This window comes from Thamnophis elegans, chromosome 1 (assembly GCF_009769535.1).
Source record: "Thamnophis elegans isolate rThaEle1 chromosome 1, rThaEle1.pri, whole genome shotgun sequence".
NCBI lineage: Eukaryota > Metazoa > Chordata > Lepidosauria > Squamata > Colubridae > Thamnophis > Thamnophis elegans.
In genome coordinates, this window is record NC_045541.1 from 41,883,974 (window position 1) to 41,902,864 (window position 18,891).

An 18,891-nucleotide genomic window follows, 5' to 3' on the forward strand; every position below is an offset into this window, starting at 1 on the left:
TCCCCGGATTGGGTGCAGACATACGTCACATTGTCAATTATACTACCACTGCCCATTGAAAGAGTGATTCCAGAAAACAACAACCTGAGAAAACTCTAGAAAACTGACAAGAACAAATGTAGCTTTTAAGGAATGCTGTAAAAGTGACAGGCTAAAGTGGGAGTGTAATTAATACTGAACAGATAACAAATACTTAGGAACTTCTCAATGTTCCATGAGGTAATGAAAAACATCATTTCCACAACTTCACAGTTTACAACTTACTTTGTACACTGGTGGGTGGTTTTCACATTGTTCTTTGAAGATACAACATGAGATGTGTTAGTCACTGTTCTGCTTTTTACATGTCTCCAGAGAAAAACAATTTTTGAACTGTTTAATCTCAGGCATTTCATAATCCAATTTGCCAATTGCTCTTATCTGAGGAAAGGGCCCCTAATATTTCATGGACTGTCATAAAGATACTTTGAAGGGCTGAGTAATTTTTGTAAAACTGCCACAAATTCAGTGTTATGTTGTCTTACCCCATCCCACTTTGATTTCCCTTCTCACTTCATGAATCTCTATCTGTATCTGGAATGAAGGAAGAATTTGATCTGTGAGAATTTCTATAAAAATTAACTTAATCCGTTTCCCCGGGACAAAAAATGTGAATTGGATCAGTTATCCATCAAAGTTTGCCCAGATGTTGTATTCTGAGCTTAAACATGCATTCAAAAATACATAATTGAAGATAGACTATGATTAGGAAAAAGAAAATATATTCTGAATTTTGTATTGCATGGCAATCCTATGTTGAAAAATGTGTGCCTAAATTTACATAGAATCAAAAATATATATGCAAATTAATATGGAAACTAGACAAAGTGGATTAATGGAGTTAGGAATGAACACATGCAAACACATGAAAATAATGCAACTTACTGATTGGTATCTGTATTTGTTTATGTGTGTCTCTGCATAGATAGATGATGGATATAGGTAGGGATAGATAAGTGATTAGATAGATAGATGATACCATGTTTCCCTGAAAATAAGAAGGGTCTTATTTTTTTTGACTTCTAAAATAAGCATTGGCCTTATTTTCAGGGAGGTCTTATTATTTTTGAGGTGCAGGAGGAGTTGAGCGTGGTCACCTCATGGCTGATGTTGTGTTTTTGGGAGGGCTTATTTTCAGGGAAACAGAGTAGGTAGGTAGACAGACAGACAGACAGACAGATAATGGATGGATGAATGGATCGATCTAGTCTTCCTTCATCTATGCACAGTGGTTTGCTCTCTTCTGGCTTGATCTATTCATCCCTGCCAGTATTACTCCATCCTTTCTTTAGTTTTTCTGTTCCTCAAGTTTTAACTCTCTCATCTCCCCTTGCCTTTTTCCTTCTCTCCATGCTCAGGTTCTTCTTCAATTTATTTGGTCGGTTTATGCATTTCCCCTTAGTTTATCATGGCTTTATTTCAATAGGTCATTGATTGAGTTTTGTTGGCTTACTTATTTTATTATAATTTGGGGGTTTCTTCTTCTTTTTTTTAAAAAAACCCCGCCATCTGTTTCCTTTTTTTATGATGGGGAAAAGATCACTTTGCTGTAGTAGTAGTATTATTTTTCAAGTTTTTGTTTTGAAATGTTAGCTGAATGGGTCGGATAATATTTGCAGTCAGAAAGGATGGATGGATGCTGAATAATTAAATTTGTAAAGGATCCTTTTCTGTCTTTTAGGTGTAGAGTGAGAAAAAAAAACACTCATTAGAACTGAGACAACTATCAACAACAAACTTCAAGGTCTTTGCTGTTTTCCCAGATAATCAAAAGTGTATGTATAAATCAAAATCTATACTGGAATGAAGAGATATTTTATAGAACCACAGAAAAGACAAAACAGATATATACATTTAATTTCAGTGCAAATGGGGGGTATAGTCACCTGAAATAGAGAAAAGATTTTAATTAGCATAGAGGGCCTGGGCATGAGATAAAGTCTGTCCCCTTACTGTGCAAATGGTGCTTTTTTGTGATTTTTCAAGTGCTCTTTTCATTTCTTTATATCATATATGTTTTTATCTATTTTACTCTAAGACACCCAAAGACACCTAAATGAGATGGATGACCATGTAGATTGAATGAATGAATGAATGAAAGAAAGAAAGAAAGAAAGAAAGAAAGAAAGAAAGAAAGAAAGAAAGAAAGAAAAGAGCTTTGGTCATCTTTTAGTAGAAAGGTGCATAATAGAAAAGGGAAAAAATGTAGCCCAAGAAGCCTATCCATCAGTATATTAATTCTAATGTTCACAGCATAAAGCTAGAGAAATATTACAGATGTGAAAATCACTTTTGCTAAAAACAATTATTAAAGAACGAGACATATAGAAAAAGAGTTTATGGCATATAGATTGGAAGGTAAAGAAAAAAAAAAGCACTGTGGTGCAGCAGTTGTAGCTGCTATATTCTCAACCCAACCTACTGCATAGGGTGGTTGTGGGTAAACAGGAGAAGGAAGGAGTACTTATGGCGTGTTCACCGCCTTGAGTTACCTATAAAGTCAAAAAGGCAGGATAACAATTTAATAATAATTAAATAAGGCATCATTTCCTAGTTGATCTTAGATACCTGGGAAGATATGATGTGCAAAACCTTATGTCAGCTTTCTCAGCTGCTAGCCTCCCTTCTATAATCTACTGAAAACCTTCTGTTTTGATTGCACTGAGAAGCTAGATGTGGATTTGTTTCTGAAAGTAGCCTGAAGACTGTGGTTACTATTAACTACGGCATATTGAAACAATGATCATATTACACTAGTATTACACGACCATAGTGGTTCCAGGTGTACTTTCAGGACTATTTCAGTCAATAAAACTGGGGTGCTATCCTGAGAAATCCTATTGTTCATGCCCTCCAGTATTAAACAGCTCAGGACTGAACCTTTTTAGCAACAGACTCTCAGTTTCAGAATTATCTTCCGTAATGCTGGCTCCATTGTCTTTTCAGTATTTGGAAAAGGGATTTTTCTGTGCCTTTTAACTTCCACTTTAATTTAATTGTTTCTGTAATTGGTGACGCTGTGTGTGTGTGTGTGTGTGTGTATGTGTGTGTGTGTGTGTTTTAAAAGTTAATCTTATTACTACTATTTAACTCCTGCTGTTTCCAGATTTTAATTGATTTTTTTTTCCTAGCTATCGTTTATTACTCTTGCCTTCATTTTTTAATGGTTTTATTAGGCTGTATTAGAGTTTATTCTAGTCGGGCCATTTTAGTTTTAACCTAGATTTAAATTTTTATGTAAGCCACCTTGGGAAAACATCTGTTTTGAAAGGTGGCACATGCACGCACATGCGCGTGCACACGGACATACATACAATTTTATAACAAACGTGAAGGTGAATTACAGCTTTGCAACTCTCTGAGCAGTTCCAGTTCTGCAGAACTGGATGACTCTGCTTTGTGAAACCTTTCAATAGAATAGAATAGAATAGAATAGAAAATAGAATAGAAAATAGAATAGAAAATAGAATAGAAAATAGAATAGAAAATAGAATAGAAAATAGAATAGAATAGAACAGAACAGAACAGAACATAGAACTGAATTCTTTATTGGCCAAGTGTGATTAGACACACAAGGAATTTGTCTTTGGTGCGTATGCTCTCAATGTACATAAAAAGACAAGCTACATTTATCAAGAATCATAAGGTACAACACTTGATAGTAGGGTAAGGTAAGATAGGGTAGGGTAGGGTAGGGTAGGATAGGATAGAATAGAATAGAATAGAATTCTTATTGGTCAAATGTGATTGGACACACAAGGACTTGTCTTTGGTGCATATGCTCTCAGTGTACATAAAAAGACAAGACACATTCGTCAAGAATCATAAGGGACAATGCTTGATGATAGTCATAGGGTACAAATAAGCAATGAGAACACAATCAATATCAGTATAAATCATAATGATACAAGCAACAAAGTCCTGCAGTCATAAGTGGGAGGAGATGGGTGATAGGAACGTTGAGAAGACTTATGTCTCCCTATCCCAAGAATTTGGAGAAAAAAAAGCAAAAGAAAGCATTTACTTTCCCTCATTTCTGTTTTTTTTTCTCCATTGGGTGGGGAAAGGGAGGCACCCCTGCTTTTCCTCTGCATACACAGACAGAGGAACACAAGGCCTCATCTACATTGCTTCGCTTTCCTGAAGGCAGCCTTTTCATAGCTTTTGAAGGCATTTTCCCCACCCCGGAGAACCTTTGTTGCCACAAAAAGAGGTGGATGAGATCTCTTCTGTCTGTTTCTCCAAAGTGTTTTAGCATGTATCAATTAGAAAATGTGTACAGGTAGACCTGGACTTACAACCATTCATTTAGTGACCATTTGAAGTTACAACGGCACTGACTTATAATCATTTTCACATTTACAACTATGGTCACGCAGTTAAAATTTGAATGCCTGGAGACTGGCATGTATTTATGATGGTTGCTGGGGTCATGTGATCCCCTTTTGCAACCTTCTGACAAGCAAAGTCAACGGGGAAGCCAGATTCACTCAACAACCCTTTTACTAACTTAATAACTGCAGCAATTCACTTAACCACTGTGGCAAGAAAGGTTGTAAAATGGAACAAAACTCACTTAACAACTCTCTTGTTTAGCAATGGAAATTTTGGGCTCAATAGTGGTGGTAAGTCGAGGACTACCTCTACCATGGCCATACTGAATAGGACACCAATGGAAAGTTTAAAAAGTTGAATCTATTTGCAACTTTTCATTGGCATCCTATTCTGTGGTGTCCTCTATCCTTTCTCTTTGCTTAATGCTTTTAAAGGAGCTCCTGGGAAATGCTTTTACTTGTTGCGAAAGTGATCTGTTGTGGCCTGCCAGCAGCGAGTGGAGGTGTCAGCAGACTCGGACAGTGAGGAGGTGGGGGAACATAGGCCAGTCCTGGAGTCTGGGGAAGGCTTTGATGGGTGCTCTGCATCAGAAGCAGAGATGGGGCCAGGGCCATCCAACATTTATCAGCTACCTTCGGAGTTGGAGCTAAGTGCAGTAGAAGAACAGCTGGAGCCTATTCCTGATGCACGCATGCACAGAGCTATCTGGAGAAGGGAACAATTAAGGAACAGGGGTTGATTCAGGAGTAAAGGCACTAGTGGATGCTGAATGGCCCCTCCCATAGGGAACAAATAGGAGCAAAGGGGAGTAGTGTTTGCAGGAGACAATTAGTTTGCTTATTATTGTGAAGATTTGCTTATCTGAGTTTGTGCCTCACAGAGACTCTTTGCCAGGTAGTTCACTGTGTTGGGACTAGAAGCTCTCAGTCTGGCAACTATCCAAGGACTGATAAGGTCTGTTGTTGCAATTAAACCTTGAAATACTTATTGCCAGGACTTTGCTGGATATGAATGCTAGGAATTCACATTAACCAAATAAAAGGGGATTTTTGCGGGACAAGGAGTCTCTTTGTGATTCTGTTAAGCCTAGGTCTTACAGCAACCCATGGTAACACAAAGAGGACAGGGAACAATAAGAGGAAACTAAACCAGCAATGCAATAACACAATAGACATCCCTGGAAAAGTCTGTTTTCTATTTTGCATGGGGTGATTGTAGATTGTTGATCATGTGACTTTTCCTAACAATGCCAGAGAGGTAGACTCTGAGAAGACTCTGGGATGAAAGAAACTGATCAAGGAGAGAAGCAACTTAGAACTAAGAAGAAATTTCCTGACAGTTAGAACAATTAACCAGTGGAACAACTTGCCTCCAGAAGTTGTGAATTCTTCAGCACTGGAAGTTTTTAAGATGAGATTGGACAACCATTTGTCTAAATGGTATAGGGTGTCCTGGTCGAGCAGAGGTTTGGACTAGAAGATCTCCAAGGTCCCTTCCAGCTGTTATTATATTCTAAGAGAATGAGACGTGTGGCGCAGAAAACGTGAAAGCAGTCTGGGGACATGGTCCTCATGGATGGGATGACAAAACAGACCGACAAAAATGCATCTGGGACACATACAACTTTTAAGGGTGGAATCAGAAATGATCTAACTGACAACCAAGCATGGGTTAGTGATTATTCGTCAGATTTACGGTTTTATACATTACAGTGCCATAATAACTCTTGTATGAAAGCACAAATATTTTCCATTCAAATAACATTTTGCGGGTTTTTCATCTAACACTCTAAGTTTAATTATATGAAGAACGTAACCTGTATCAAATTATGAATATGTTAACATATTGAATGAGTATATGAAAAATAAGCACCAGATTTTTTTGTTATGCTATACAGGCACACAAAGGTATAGCAAAAAAAAAAAAAAAAAAAAAGAGGCTGGTTTTCTTGACCACATTGTCATAATATACATATAGAACTGCTTATGAATCCAGGCTGTGTAGGCAACAGCAAGAACCTTGGCTCCACACCACCACAATGTAAGGCCACAACAAAGGCAGGAAAAGAACAGGCTCTTTCATTCCATGTCTCCAAATATTACCAACACAAGGGCTAAAACATTACCTCTGTCTGAAGTATCTATGTATTCATGCATAAGGTATTAACTAAGCTCTCTGAGTACCATTGCTGAAAACATTAATATATTCAAATGACATTCCATTGCTACTGCATTTTTTTAAAATACACACTAGGTCAAACAAATATATTAAGATATCTTCATACAAGAGGCCTCGTTCTCCCCCCCCCCCACCAAAAAAAGAAGCATTCATGCCTTTTTCAACAAACTCATGAATAGCATGTTAATACGGAAAATGAAGAAGAGTTAGTCCCAGCTTGCATTACAGAAAAGAATGACAGTTGTACTTGGAAAAACACATGTACAGAAGTTATACAATTCAAACTCTTTCGACAGACAAAGGAAGGAGGACAAAATATGAAGATTGCTAAGTTGATGTCTGCTGTCTTTGAATGCACTGGGACAAATCAAGGGACTTAAATGTCAAAATGGGCCAGATATTCAATTTTACCAATAGAAGTTGACCTTAGCAATGGAAACTAATCAGAAAGGGTTAGAAAGGGAACTAATATTATACTGGCACTCTTTATTTTTAGGGAAATGTGTTGCCATCATGAGAAAAAATAACTACTTCTTTAATGAAGGGGAAAGCACCTTTCATAAAGTCTTATGACTATCCCCAGATTGAGATCGCTTTAGAACACGTAGTCAGGAAATACCAATCAGCAAAATTGTGGTGCACATCTAAAGTTTCTATAGAGCAAACAGGAAGGATTCTCTCTTTAGCAGCACTAAATTACCATCAATAACGTCAAATATTTATATGAAACCTTTTTTCCCCATTTGCAGAGGTCTAGATATCATAGAATTGTGGAATTGGAAGGGACCACAAATATCATTTTAGATTATGTTTGAGATAGTTTCCCATTCTTTTCAAAAACCTTTGGAGATGAAGGAACCATAACCAACACTGTAGTTTGTATGCTGTTCCAATCTTATGCAGATCATACAAGCCATATTTTTCATTGATAAAGAAGCTTTAAAAAGAACCCTGGACAACTGCAAATGCTTCATAATCCATTTTTGTGGTAATGAAAAATAGTTCCTGACTATCACTGCATATACTTTAATAGAGGGTTGACTGTTTTACAGACCTGCATTTGTAAATGTAGTTTGTATCCAAACTACTGCTTCCAGTTTTGATCACCACAATATTAAAAAGAGCAACAAAGATGATTAGAGTACTGGAGGCTAAAACATATGAAGAACAGTTGCAAGAATTGTCTGGTCTAGTCTAGTGAAAAGAAGGACTAGAAGTGACGATAGGCAGTCTTCCAATATTTTGGGGTTGCCACGAAGAAGAGGGAGTCATCCTTTTCTTCAAAGCACAAGAAGGTAAGGCAAGAAACAATGGATGAAAATTAATTGAGGAGAGAAGCAACCTAAAACTAAGCCACCAGGTGCTCCATAACCTGAGGTTCTTAAGAAGGGACTGGACAGCCTTTTGTCTGAAATGGTATAGGTCTCCTATTCAAGCAGAGGGTGGGATAGATGACATCCAAGGTCCCTTCCAACTCTGTTATTCTATGTTCTACGTATATCATTTAGCCTAGTCGGGCCAGCATAATGTCTTACCTACAGAGTGAACTGGAACCCACTAGCTATGGACTGTTAGGTTTCCAACCCTCCCTCTCCCAGCATTGTTTTGAACAGGCTGCAAAACCAGAACATATTTTCAGATTCCACATTCACATCCAAAGCTACATTTGAATCGGTAAATAATATAGTTCCAGTCATGCTGGGCAAAGTATTTTTGATTTGTGATGCCAAGATATTGATTGTTCACCCATGATCAGCTTTCAAAAACAACTGTGAGCAGATATGAAGTAAAATTACAACAGCTTATAATGTGGACAAAAGATTGTGCTACAGATACTATACTGTGAGGGATAATCTATTAGAAGAAGCTGGTAGAACCTTATTTGTTGTCTGGATGAACTGCTTGGGCTGAGTTTTAAAGCTGCATCTAAAATACCTAATCAAATAACATATCCCTTCATATGGAATTCAACACATAGTGGTTAAGTTTTTTTAATGATTTCCAAAGAGACGGTCAGCCAATTCCAGTATAACATTTCTCTCTCTCCCTGTCCCTCCCTCTCTCTCTCATGCAGAGTTAATACAAATAAATGCTACCCAAGAAAATGCAAACAAAGACTTTGTGAGGAGCGGTAGATTCCAGCAGATGTTTGCTCAGTCCTGGGAAAATATTTCATTGGAATTAGTTCTCTGTGTCAATGACAACTTTTGACAATTGCTGGATTTGCTTCTCCAGCAGTGGCCACTTTAAAATCAACCAAGTAGGTGGCCCTTAGTTCTTTCTTTCACCCCTCCCTTTTTGTCTTTGCTACAGAAAAAAGAAAAGTGAAACTGTCTGTAGACAGCCTGTAATAATTTTGGGTGGGGAAGAGTGGATCTGGAGGAGAGAGGAGGGGGGGAGAGAGAGAGGAGGGAGAGAGAGGAGAGAGAGAGAGAGAGAGAGAGAGAGAGAGAGAGAGAGAGAGAGAGAGATTTAACGAACTGCAAATTATTAGTGGAAAAGTAGTCTCAGAAGTATGGTACATCTGAAATATTTTTTGTCACTTGAACATGTGCAGTCCAGAGCCAGCTTCATTCTCCCATTCTAAGGGAACAATCATTTCACATTCACAGATGCTCCTAATTTGGTGTGGTTTGGAGTATAATTTAGATCAAACATAGCCATGTAAATGAGTCAAGGTTTTCTTAATTAGGTGCCTCCAAAGAAAAAAAAATCTGGGACCACATCAGTAGGTGTGGTGTGGTACCCACAATTCTGGAGTTTTTCCTATGACCAGAGCTTAGTGCTGCTTAGGCATATCATCAACATTTTTCCCCTTCAGATTCTCAGGCACAATAATAAATCTGTATGTGGCATAGACATCAAGACGCTGCTTCGGAGAAGCTGCCTAAGAACACCGTCTCTTTGGCAGATGCTGTAAAGGAGATCATTGTGCTGTGATTTAGGTCTCTTTCCATTTTCTACTTTATTGCCAGTGGTTTGTTTCCTCTACAAGGAGAGTGCATTCCAGCTAAGACTTCTTAACTTTCAGACAAATATAAAGATTTGTAACTATTCATTAAAAAAAGTTCACGTCTTGCCTGAGAATTTTGAAACTTATATGAATTATGGGGAAAAAACTGTTGGCTGAGAAAAATAAAGTTGTTTGTCTTACTTCTGTATCTTGATCCTTTGTTAAGTAAAAAAAGTGTTAAGATGCAATTGCTTTCTCTCCTCCAAGAAAGTCTAGTAATTTTGGTGCCTCTATATGACAGAGATCACTTGATACAAAACATTTGCTAGATAATCATATTTTAATACAACAAGATAAACAAGCTGGAGACAATGAGACCTCACATATTTATCAAGACAACTCTATACAGCTTGTGTGTGTATGTATGTGGGATTTTGCTCCAGATTTGAGATCAATGGATTGAAGCCATAGTTGACCTCAGTGGGAACAGTACTGTTGTCTGTGTTGATCCTGGAAGTGACTCTTGCATAGATGAGATTTATAACAAAATCGTTGACTTTAAGATAGTTTCAAGAATATCTTCAGTGCAGAGAAAAATAAATATATATAAAATATGAGTTATCTTCTTAGGCTTTGATGGAGAAGGGAAACTCTATTTTCATGAAGAAATTCATACAACATTTTGCTCAGTTGTTTGATTAAAAGATAATATCATATCAGTATTTTGTGAATCCTGAGCATTGGGGAATTTGGATTTTGTGGTTCTTTCAGTGATTCTACTGCTTAATTGCAGGATCTGTTGGATTTGCACTGTGCTTGCCTAGTTCTTATAAGAAAAATCAATGCAAAATGTGATGAGGGGTTCTAGCAATGATCATAGTGCACACTAAAGCTTGATTTAGATTTGTCTGCAAATACGCATAGGCATCATTTCATACCAGAGGTGGTATTCAGCAGGTTCCGACCAGTTCTGAAGAACTGATAATGGAAATTTTGAGTAGTTTGGAGAACTGGTAAATACCACCTCTGACTGGCCCTGCCCACATCTATTCTCTGCCTCCAGAGTCCCAGCTGATCGGGAGGAAATGGGTTTTTTTGCAATAATCTTCTCCTGGAGTGGGGTGGGAATGGAGATTTTACAGTATCCTTCCCCTGCCACATCCACCAAGCCATGACCACCAAACCACGCTACGTCCACCAAGCCAGTAGTAAAAAAAATGAATCCCACCACTGGTGCATACCTATACTGTGAATGGGGTTGATGGTAAGTATAGGTTGCAGATGGTTGCAGATGGTTGCAGATGAGCCAACCCTCACACCACTCAAATCTCAACTCCCTTTTGTGTGGAGATGCATGTCATGTATGCTGATTGGTTGACCCCACTTCCTGCTGGGAGTGCTTTGTTATTTGACTCCCTAGTTAAAATGTTAACATTTGCAGAAGTAGAAATGCAACAGCTATGTAACTATCTTCTAAAGATAGCTATAGCACTTAGACTTATATATTACTTCACAGTGCTTTACAGCCAGTCTAATCAGTTTACAGAGCCAGCATATTGCCCCCAACAATCTCGATCCTCATTTTACCAACCTTGGAAGGCTGGAAGGCTGAGTCAACCTTGAGCTGGTAAGAATCGAACTGCCACACTGCCGGCAGCTGGCAGTCAACAGAACTAGCCTGTAGTATTGCATTTTAACCCCTGTGCCACCACGGCTCTTCGAGACATACGGTCCCTAACTTGCAGTGATGTAGCAGTCTAATACAGACTTAACACTCCATCTATGGTCCTTCTGATATCAGAAGAATCTGTCTCTGCCATGGAAAGGACACTCTTTGCCAATGAAGTAGTATGGGAGAATATTGAACATTATATTGCATCTATCATGGGTAAAACCTTCAGATACATTTAGATAATAAGTGCTAATATTTATTCAGAAAACTACAGCCAGTTTGGTCTAGTGGCTAAGGCACCCAGCCAGAAATTAGGAGACTGTGTGTCTAGTCCTGCCTCAGGATAACAGCCGTCTGGCTGACTTTGGGTCACTTTCTCTCTTGGTCCAACCCATCTCACAGATTTCTTATTGTGAGGAAAATTGGAGGAGAAAGGAGTATTAGGTATATGTTCACTCCCTTGAGTTAATTATAAAAATAAAAGGGTGTGTGTGTGTAAAACAATCTCTCACAATAGAATTTAAAAACAGCTTTACACATTCTCTCTTGGTCCAACCCATCTCACAGATTTCTTTTTTATGTTTATCTTTTTTTCAAAAAAAATTTTCCTGGTTCAAAAGTTTTATTTCTTTTAAGACAAACATTTCATCATTCCTCAATCAGTAAGACATCGAAATACAATTTTTTGTGTGTCAAAATAGTTCTAGTTTAGCCTAGATTTCTTATTGTGGGGAAAATTGGAGGAGAAAGGAGTATTAGGTATATGTTCATTCCCTTGAGTTAATTATAAAAATAAAAGGGGTGTGTGTAAAACAATCTCTCACAATAGAATTTAAAAACAGCTTTACACATTGTATTAATCACATCTTTTGAATTCCCAATATTTTGAAAGTTACTTTGACTACCTTTTGCTCCTAGTTCTTCATAAATAGCATTCCCCCCTACACTTAGAGGAAATCAGAGGCATTGTAAAAGTGTCATCTCATGTAAACGCCACCATTCATATGCAATCCTTAAAAATTTAACCTCTTCTTTTGGATTTACATGAAGAAAAATAATTGCAAACATGTTTAAGATATCTATATATATATTGGCTTGAACCTACTGAAACAGACTAAAAGCAAATAGAAGTCACATGCACTTTTCTGCATTTTTCTTCCCTCCAAAATATGATAGTAATGGAAGTAATGGAAATTTGTCGGCTTTGCTAAGTGTTCCTAACTGTCATACAATAGCTTTAATTTTTGATTTATCCACAGCATTCTGCATATCGCTGCTGAACCTGTCATCACATTGTCATTGCTTCCTTTTCCTGAACTACTGTTGCATTCTTCTTAGATGTGTGCTGCTCGCTGAAATATATATATATAATATATATATATATATAATAATATATATATATATATATATAATATATATATATTATATATATATATATTATAATATATATTAGGTAAAATAAATCTACTTTGTTAAATATAGTTTCCAGAAATGAGAACTATGCAATAAAACCAACATAAGATTTCATGTTTTATTGCTCTAATTTCAACCGGGCAGGTTTTGTTTTGCCTGGAAAATGTGAAGATAAAGACAAATTTCTGAAAAGAGAAAAAGTCACTTCAGTTCTGCATATGCCCATGTTTTGGGTTAACAGCAGCACTGGTGTGTGGGTAGGTGTTTCTGTGCATTATTTCCCCCTCTTTTTTTCCTGATGCATTTTCTTTTGCTCTGTATGAAAGGGCAGTAAAATTGTCCGAAGGCATTATTAACAGAGCAAAGAGCATTGATGGCAAGATAGAAAAGTCTGAGGATTTCCTGTCTGGCAAAAGGGAGGGAGAGGGAGGGGGGAGGGGGAAGGAAGAGAGAGAGAGAGAGAGAGAGAGAGAGAGAGAGAGAGGAGAGGAGAGAGAGAGGAGAGAGAGAGAGAGAGAGAGATGCTTAGATGTGCATAAGAATGCTGTCCTGCAGTGAAATGCAACTATCTTTAAAACATTAAAAAAGCTGGAAAGAGCAAGTTTCTGAAAATCAAATGGCAAGTCAAAGGAATTGGCTTCTGCCTGGCGAAACAGCCAGATAGGCCAAAGGAAGTGACTCACATGATAAACCAGGAGGCAACTGTAAGCTCCCCTGACAATGTGCCTGAACGCAGCTGCCAAAGAGACAGATGCCATTGCTGGAAAACTCTGCCATCGTTGGGCATGTGGACTCAATGCTTTCCACTTAAAGAAGGGAGGCAAAGGAGGAGGAGGAGGAGATTAACAGAGATCCATCCTCATAAGAATCATTACATTTGAATATTGTTTCATGAAGGCAAACCAAAATGCCGTCACTCCTTGCCAGGTTCATAATTGGAGTGAGAAGCAGGATCCTATTTGAGAGTGCACTATTCAGAGCTACGTATTGTACCAAACGTGCTGTTGGTTTCCTCTCCCTCCCTATGTCTTAACCAATAGATCAATATCCTACTGCTTCTTCATCATACTTTTGATTTGTCTTCTTGACATGTGACCACATTTTATTGATAGTCCCTTATGCATGCAACTGGAACATGTCTCAGGCTCTGCAGTACTGAATCAGAAGCTCACTGGTGAACTTTAGAGTGTGCGGGAACCTTTTTCAAAAGGAGGACACATTTTACAAGCCATCTTAGAAACAAATTATCCCCTTGGATCAGAATCAGAATCCAGTGTTTATAGGATGCCAGAACAGGAGAGTCCCATGACCTTACTTAGCTTACACAAAGAACCTTGGAAGCCACAGATCTTTTGAGCTTATAGGACATTCACCTGTTGGGTTTTAACCAGCTGCAAGAAATTAAACAGGCGACGTTTTAGAATACACCCTCTTAATTTTTAATTGTATTCTGATAAACTGGAAATTAGCAAATAAAATTGCTGGAGTGGAAGAAATTACAACCTTCTTTAAATCCATAACTTACAAATGGTGGCATGTTTCTGCTTATACGAGCTACAATCAAAAGAGGATGGAAGAGCACAAAACAGGAAAACAAAGCAAAAAACAGCTATATGTGAATCAATGAGAAATGGTTTTTTTTTTAAAAGTATCACATATCTATCTGTCTGTCTGTCTGTCTGCCTGTCTGTCTGTCTGTCTATCTATATATCTATCTATCTATCTATCTATCTATCTATCTATCTATCTATCTATCTATCTATCTATCTATCTATCTATCTATCTATCTATCTATCATCTATCTATCATCTATCTATCATCTATCTATCTATATCTATCTATCTATCTATCTATCTATCTATCTATCTATCTATCTTTTACAACTTTTAATTGATTCCTTCCCATATTCCCCTTCCCCCATATTTCTTAATGCAGTAGGTGTGGCTTATAAATTGTAAGGTCACATTAATATGTCTGCCTAATGTTTACAATCCTGTAACATTCAAGGCATTGGTTCCGATAGAACATACTGTAAGGAATGCATAAAAGAAGGCAGGCCTTAAAGCATTAAACTGCCAAGTTTTCAACATATAGGTTGCACCAACACCTTGAACTGAGTCCGGAAAACAAATCCGAAGTTTGTTAAGCAGACATATATGCTGATCAAAATGTCTCCTTCTCACCAGCAATCATACTGCTGCGTTTCATGCCTATTGTAATGTTCAGACATTTTCAAGGGCAGCACTATTTAGTGTGTACTACAGCAGTCTAATCAGGGAATTAAAGCTGGGACTAGTAATGGGAGCTCACTCCGTTACGTGGCACTAGGGATTCAAACCACCGACTGCCAACCTTTCTGATCGACAAGCTCAGCGTCTTAGCCACCGCATCCTATAATACACTTGATAAGCAAGGTTATTATCAATAAATTATATTAATATATGGTAACATAATAAGTAAGCAAAAAAATAAGCTCTGCCTAAAGAGTATAATAGCAAGCCTTTCCTAAGGCTAAATTTAATAGTAGTTATTTTTAATAATTAAAAAAAGCAAAAGAAAAGAAATAAAATGTGCTTTATCCAAAAAACAGAAGTCTATATGATTCTAATAACTTCTATTGATACAGGTCAGGTCTAATTATCTCACTTGTTTTATTTCAGTTTAAATTAGTAGTAGTAACTTAAGTTAGTAGTAGGTCTTCCAGTAGTAGTAGTAATATCTTTGGTTTATTTATTTATTTTCTAATATAAATCTCACAGCTCAATCTAGATGGGGTTCCTTACATTGGAAGGGCTTTAATGTTTTGGTTCTTGCTGCAGCCCTAGTTGGAATTAGTTTCAAGAGATCACTACTGGAGGTGTAAATAGCAGGCCATAAATAGTCAATTTGGAACAGGATCCTCAGGAGGTCAAACTATAATCAGTGGTTTTTAAAGTGGGGGTAATTTGGAGCATATCCTGGGGGTAATGGAGCAATTTGTAATTGCTTGTTTGTGAGTCAAGGATCCAGTTTGGGGCAGCTATTTCTGAGGTGCTGAGGAGTAAAACAACAGAATCTGTCTTTGTGAAGGTAATGACATTATTTGAACTGGGGAAAAAGGATAATTGGATCAAACTGTTTAAAAACCAATGCTACAAATCCTTCATATCCCCACCCTCGGGTCTGAATCTAGATTCCAGGGTAGCAACATTACTGCATGAGATTCTTGCCTCTCTGGCTGTTGGTGGCAAGGATTCCCTAATGGTGCCAGAGGACTCCAACTTGCCTTCTCTGGGACTGCTGTTGTTGGAGGCTGAACAATCAGCTTTTTTGATCAAGTATCCCATTCCAGGGAGATCGTACTTTGGATCTAGGTTTCATCTAGCTTAGATGCTGACTTCTTCTATTAGTGATCTCTCTCTCTAGAAGCTGATGATCCTTATACAATGGATTAGCTCCAAGGTGCAGTTTTGCCTACAAATATGTATTTTGCTTAGAAAGCCCCCCTGTAGTGCTAGGAATACACTACTACTTTTGTGTTGGAAGCACATACAACAGAGGTGAGTTCCTACAGGTTCACACCGGTTCGGTGAAACTGGTAGTTGAAATGACAACTGGGTCTCCGAACTGGTAGGGACGGCATGCTCCCCATGCCCCTGAACCGGTTCCCCAGTCACCGTGACATCTTTTTTTGACCTTTTTAAATGTTCTGCACCCGTGCAGGCTTATTTATAGGTAACTGTGGATGCACGGGGAGCAAAATTGCACAAACACCGAACCGGCAATAATGCTGGCAGAAACCCACCTCTGTCATACAAGGCGCTTCTGGGTTGGACAGTGGATTAAGTGGGGGACATCATTATTGCCTAGAGGGGCTCTTGAGGAGGTTGAGGGGGCTCTTTTCATGTCCCTGGTATTTTCCCTATTATCTACTTGTGTTTTCATGCTTTCGAACTGCTAGGTGAGCAGGAATGAACAGGAAATAAGGCAAATTGACAGGAGCTCATTCTGTCATGCAGCTCACTGCCAGGTTTTGAACTGCTAAGCTGCTGACCTCTCAATGGTCATTTGACTTAGTGTCCGAACCACACAAGCCATCACAGTCCCTGGATAGGGATACAAAGCTAGAGATACAAGTGAAGCCTTAAATGTGAATGTAGCTTCACTTGTATCACTTGGCTAGGGATACAAGTGAAGCCACATTCAAGAAATGTATGTTGCTTAGAATTTTCATGACGTAAAGGTGTTTTTAACTGGACTGCTCTCTGGCAACAAATTTCTATTTCTAAATTAACTTCAACTTTTAAACCCTTGACTTGTTTTCTAGAGGGAAAAAATCACAAACTTAAAGGAAAATACTGATAAACAGTGGCAAAGAGTCATGTACTAAAACACAATGTTTTATTGTCACATATTCTATGTATTGTACCTATGAGGCTAAGGAGGATGGCAGTTCTGGCTGCATTTGTCCTTTCCTATGCCAAAATCAGCTTAGACTAATATTAAATATGTTTTTCTGTTTCATTTCCTTCTGTCTGAAATCTAGTATGGAGCGATATTTAAAAATGTAACATATTCCACAATAACTGGCCTGATAGGATCTGATGATGTACTGAAAAAGTTGAGCATTGAAACAATACAGCATGTTGCTGAAAACCAATCTGCCCTTTTTGTTTCTAATTTCCATTTTCCTCTTTAATAACTTTTCCACTTACTTTTGCAGATGTGCAAACAGTATTTTCATGGTGTCATAGTTTGGCCTGGGCAATCTCTGTACAAGGTCCTTTATGGCTTTCACTTGGCTATCATGTTCTTGGATTTCTGAAAGAAGTAAAAAGTTATGGGTGTTACAACAGTATCTGACTGTCTAGAGCAGGGGTCAGCAAACGTAAATACTCAAAGAGCCATTTGGACTTGTTTCCCACAGAAAAGAAAACACCGGTCCTAACCGGAAGCTGACCGGAAGTTCACTTCCCCACCACAGAGTCTCCTCCTAGCATGGCATAGTTTTTCCTCTACCTGTCAAAACCAAAAGCCCTATCAATTGTGGAGACAACTGGAAAACCCTCCCCTTGCCATAGAGTCTGCTCCTGGTGCACTGTGCTTCTCTCCCCCCCTGCTTCTCTCAAAATTGTGGTACTGACCGGTGACGGAGCCGCAGCAGAGTGAGGAAAGAGCCACATGCAGCTCCAGAGCCGCAGTTTGCTGACCTCTGGTCTAGAGTGTTGCTGCTACCATGGTTTAAACAGACAAATGTGACCTGGAAGCATGGTTACAGCTGAAGTGCCCCATTTTAAATATTATTTTCCAATAGAGTGTCTTCACATTTTCATAAATGACAACTCCAAGTGCAAGGAGATTTTTAAGTTCTCTGACTCATTACAGCCTCCTGAAGCTCCTGTCTTCAGGGTACCCTTCAGGTTGGAGAATGGGAACTTTTGAATGTCGTTGGAGATGTAGCAGTGTATTGTAGCTCAGAATGATGCTGTTATCTCTGATAAAACAAGCTGAGATCCATGAAAGCCAAGACATTATCATGGGGTGCAATTAACATTATAAGACTTGGTGGTTTTTGCTATAGGTGACATACAGAGCTGGCCCTTGGAAGATTGGTCTGAGGTAGCAAAGGCCGAGGTGTGACCTGTTATGCCAGAAACTCATTTCATGAATTTCTTGAGGAAATACTTTTTTAGCTCTCAGTGGGCTACCATGACTTAAAGGAATGGGAAAGTATTAGCTGATCTCTTTCATCTCATTGAAAATGCAGGCACTTTTTCTGATTCTGGAAGATCCAGATTATTTGCAAAACATGAACAATTCCTAATTGTAGAGTCCTTGGTGCTCTCTGATGTTACCTAGTCAGGCAATGAAATGTCTGCAAGCAAACAACCAACTCAGAGAGCACCAAGGACTCTACAATTCAACTCTGAGCTATATATATTCTGTTCTATTGAAATTCCTCATTTATCATTCAACTTAGAAAAATAATACACAATTATCTATATGTGTGCATAATCTACCCACCCATTAGGTCTCTCCCATCCAAATATAATTAGCAGGAAAGTATTTGATTGTGTTAACAAGAACATAATATTAAGTCATTTCCCTGCTCATTACCGACCATATCTTCTATTGATATACAATTAAGTCATACCCTCACTAAGTTTTAATTGAGACATTGGACAGATTTTATCAGCTATTCATGGTGTAAACTATTTAGTTTTTAACTTTACATGTTATATGATAGGTTATGGTGGAGAAAACTATTGCACCTTTCAATCGTACCTCATAAAGGTATTTCATCAACCATGGATCCATGAGA

At 38.2% G+C, this 18,891-nt stretch overlaps 1 protein-coding gene across 1 annotated transcript in view; it reads right to left on the reverse strand.

Moving 5' to 3' along the window:
• The window catches only part of ARHGAP15 (Rho GTPase activating protein 15), a 488,720-nt gene that overhangs the window by 12,421 nt on the left and 457,408 nt on the right, over nucleotides 1-18,891 (reverse strand). Inside the window, exon 13 of the mRNA XM_032209003.1 lies at nucleotides 17,285-17,390. Coding sequence (XP_032064894.1) covers nucleotides 17,285-17,390 — 106 coding nt within the window. The remainder of the gene's footprint in view (nucleotides 1-17,284; nucleotides 17,391-18,891) is intronic.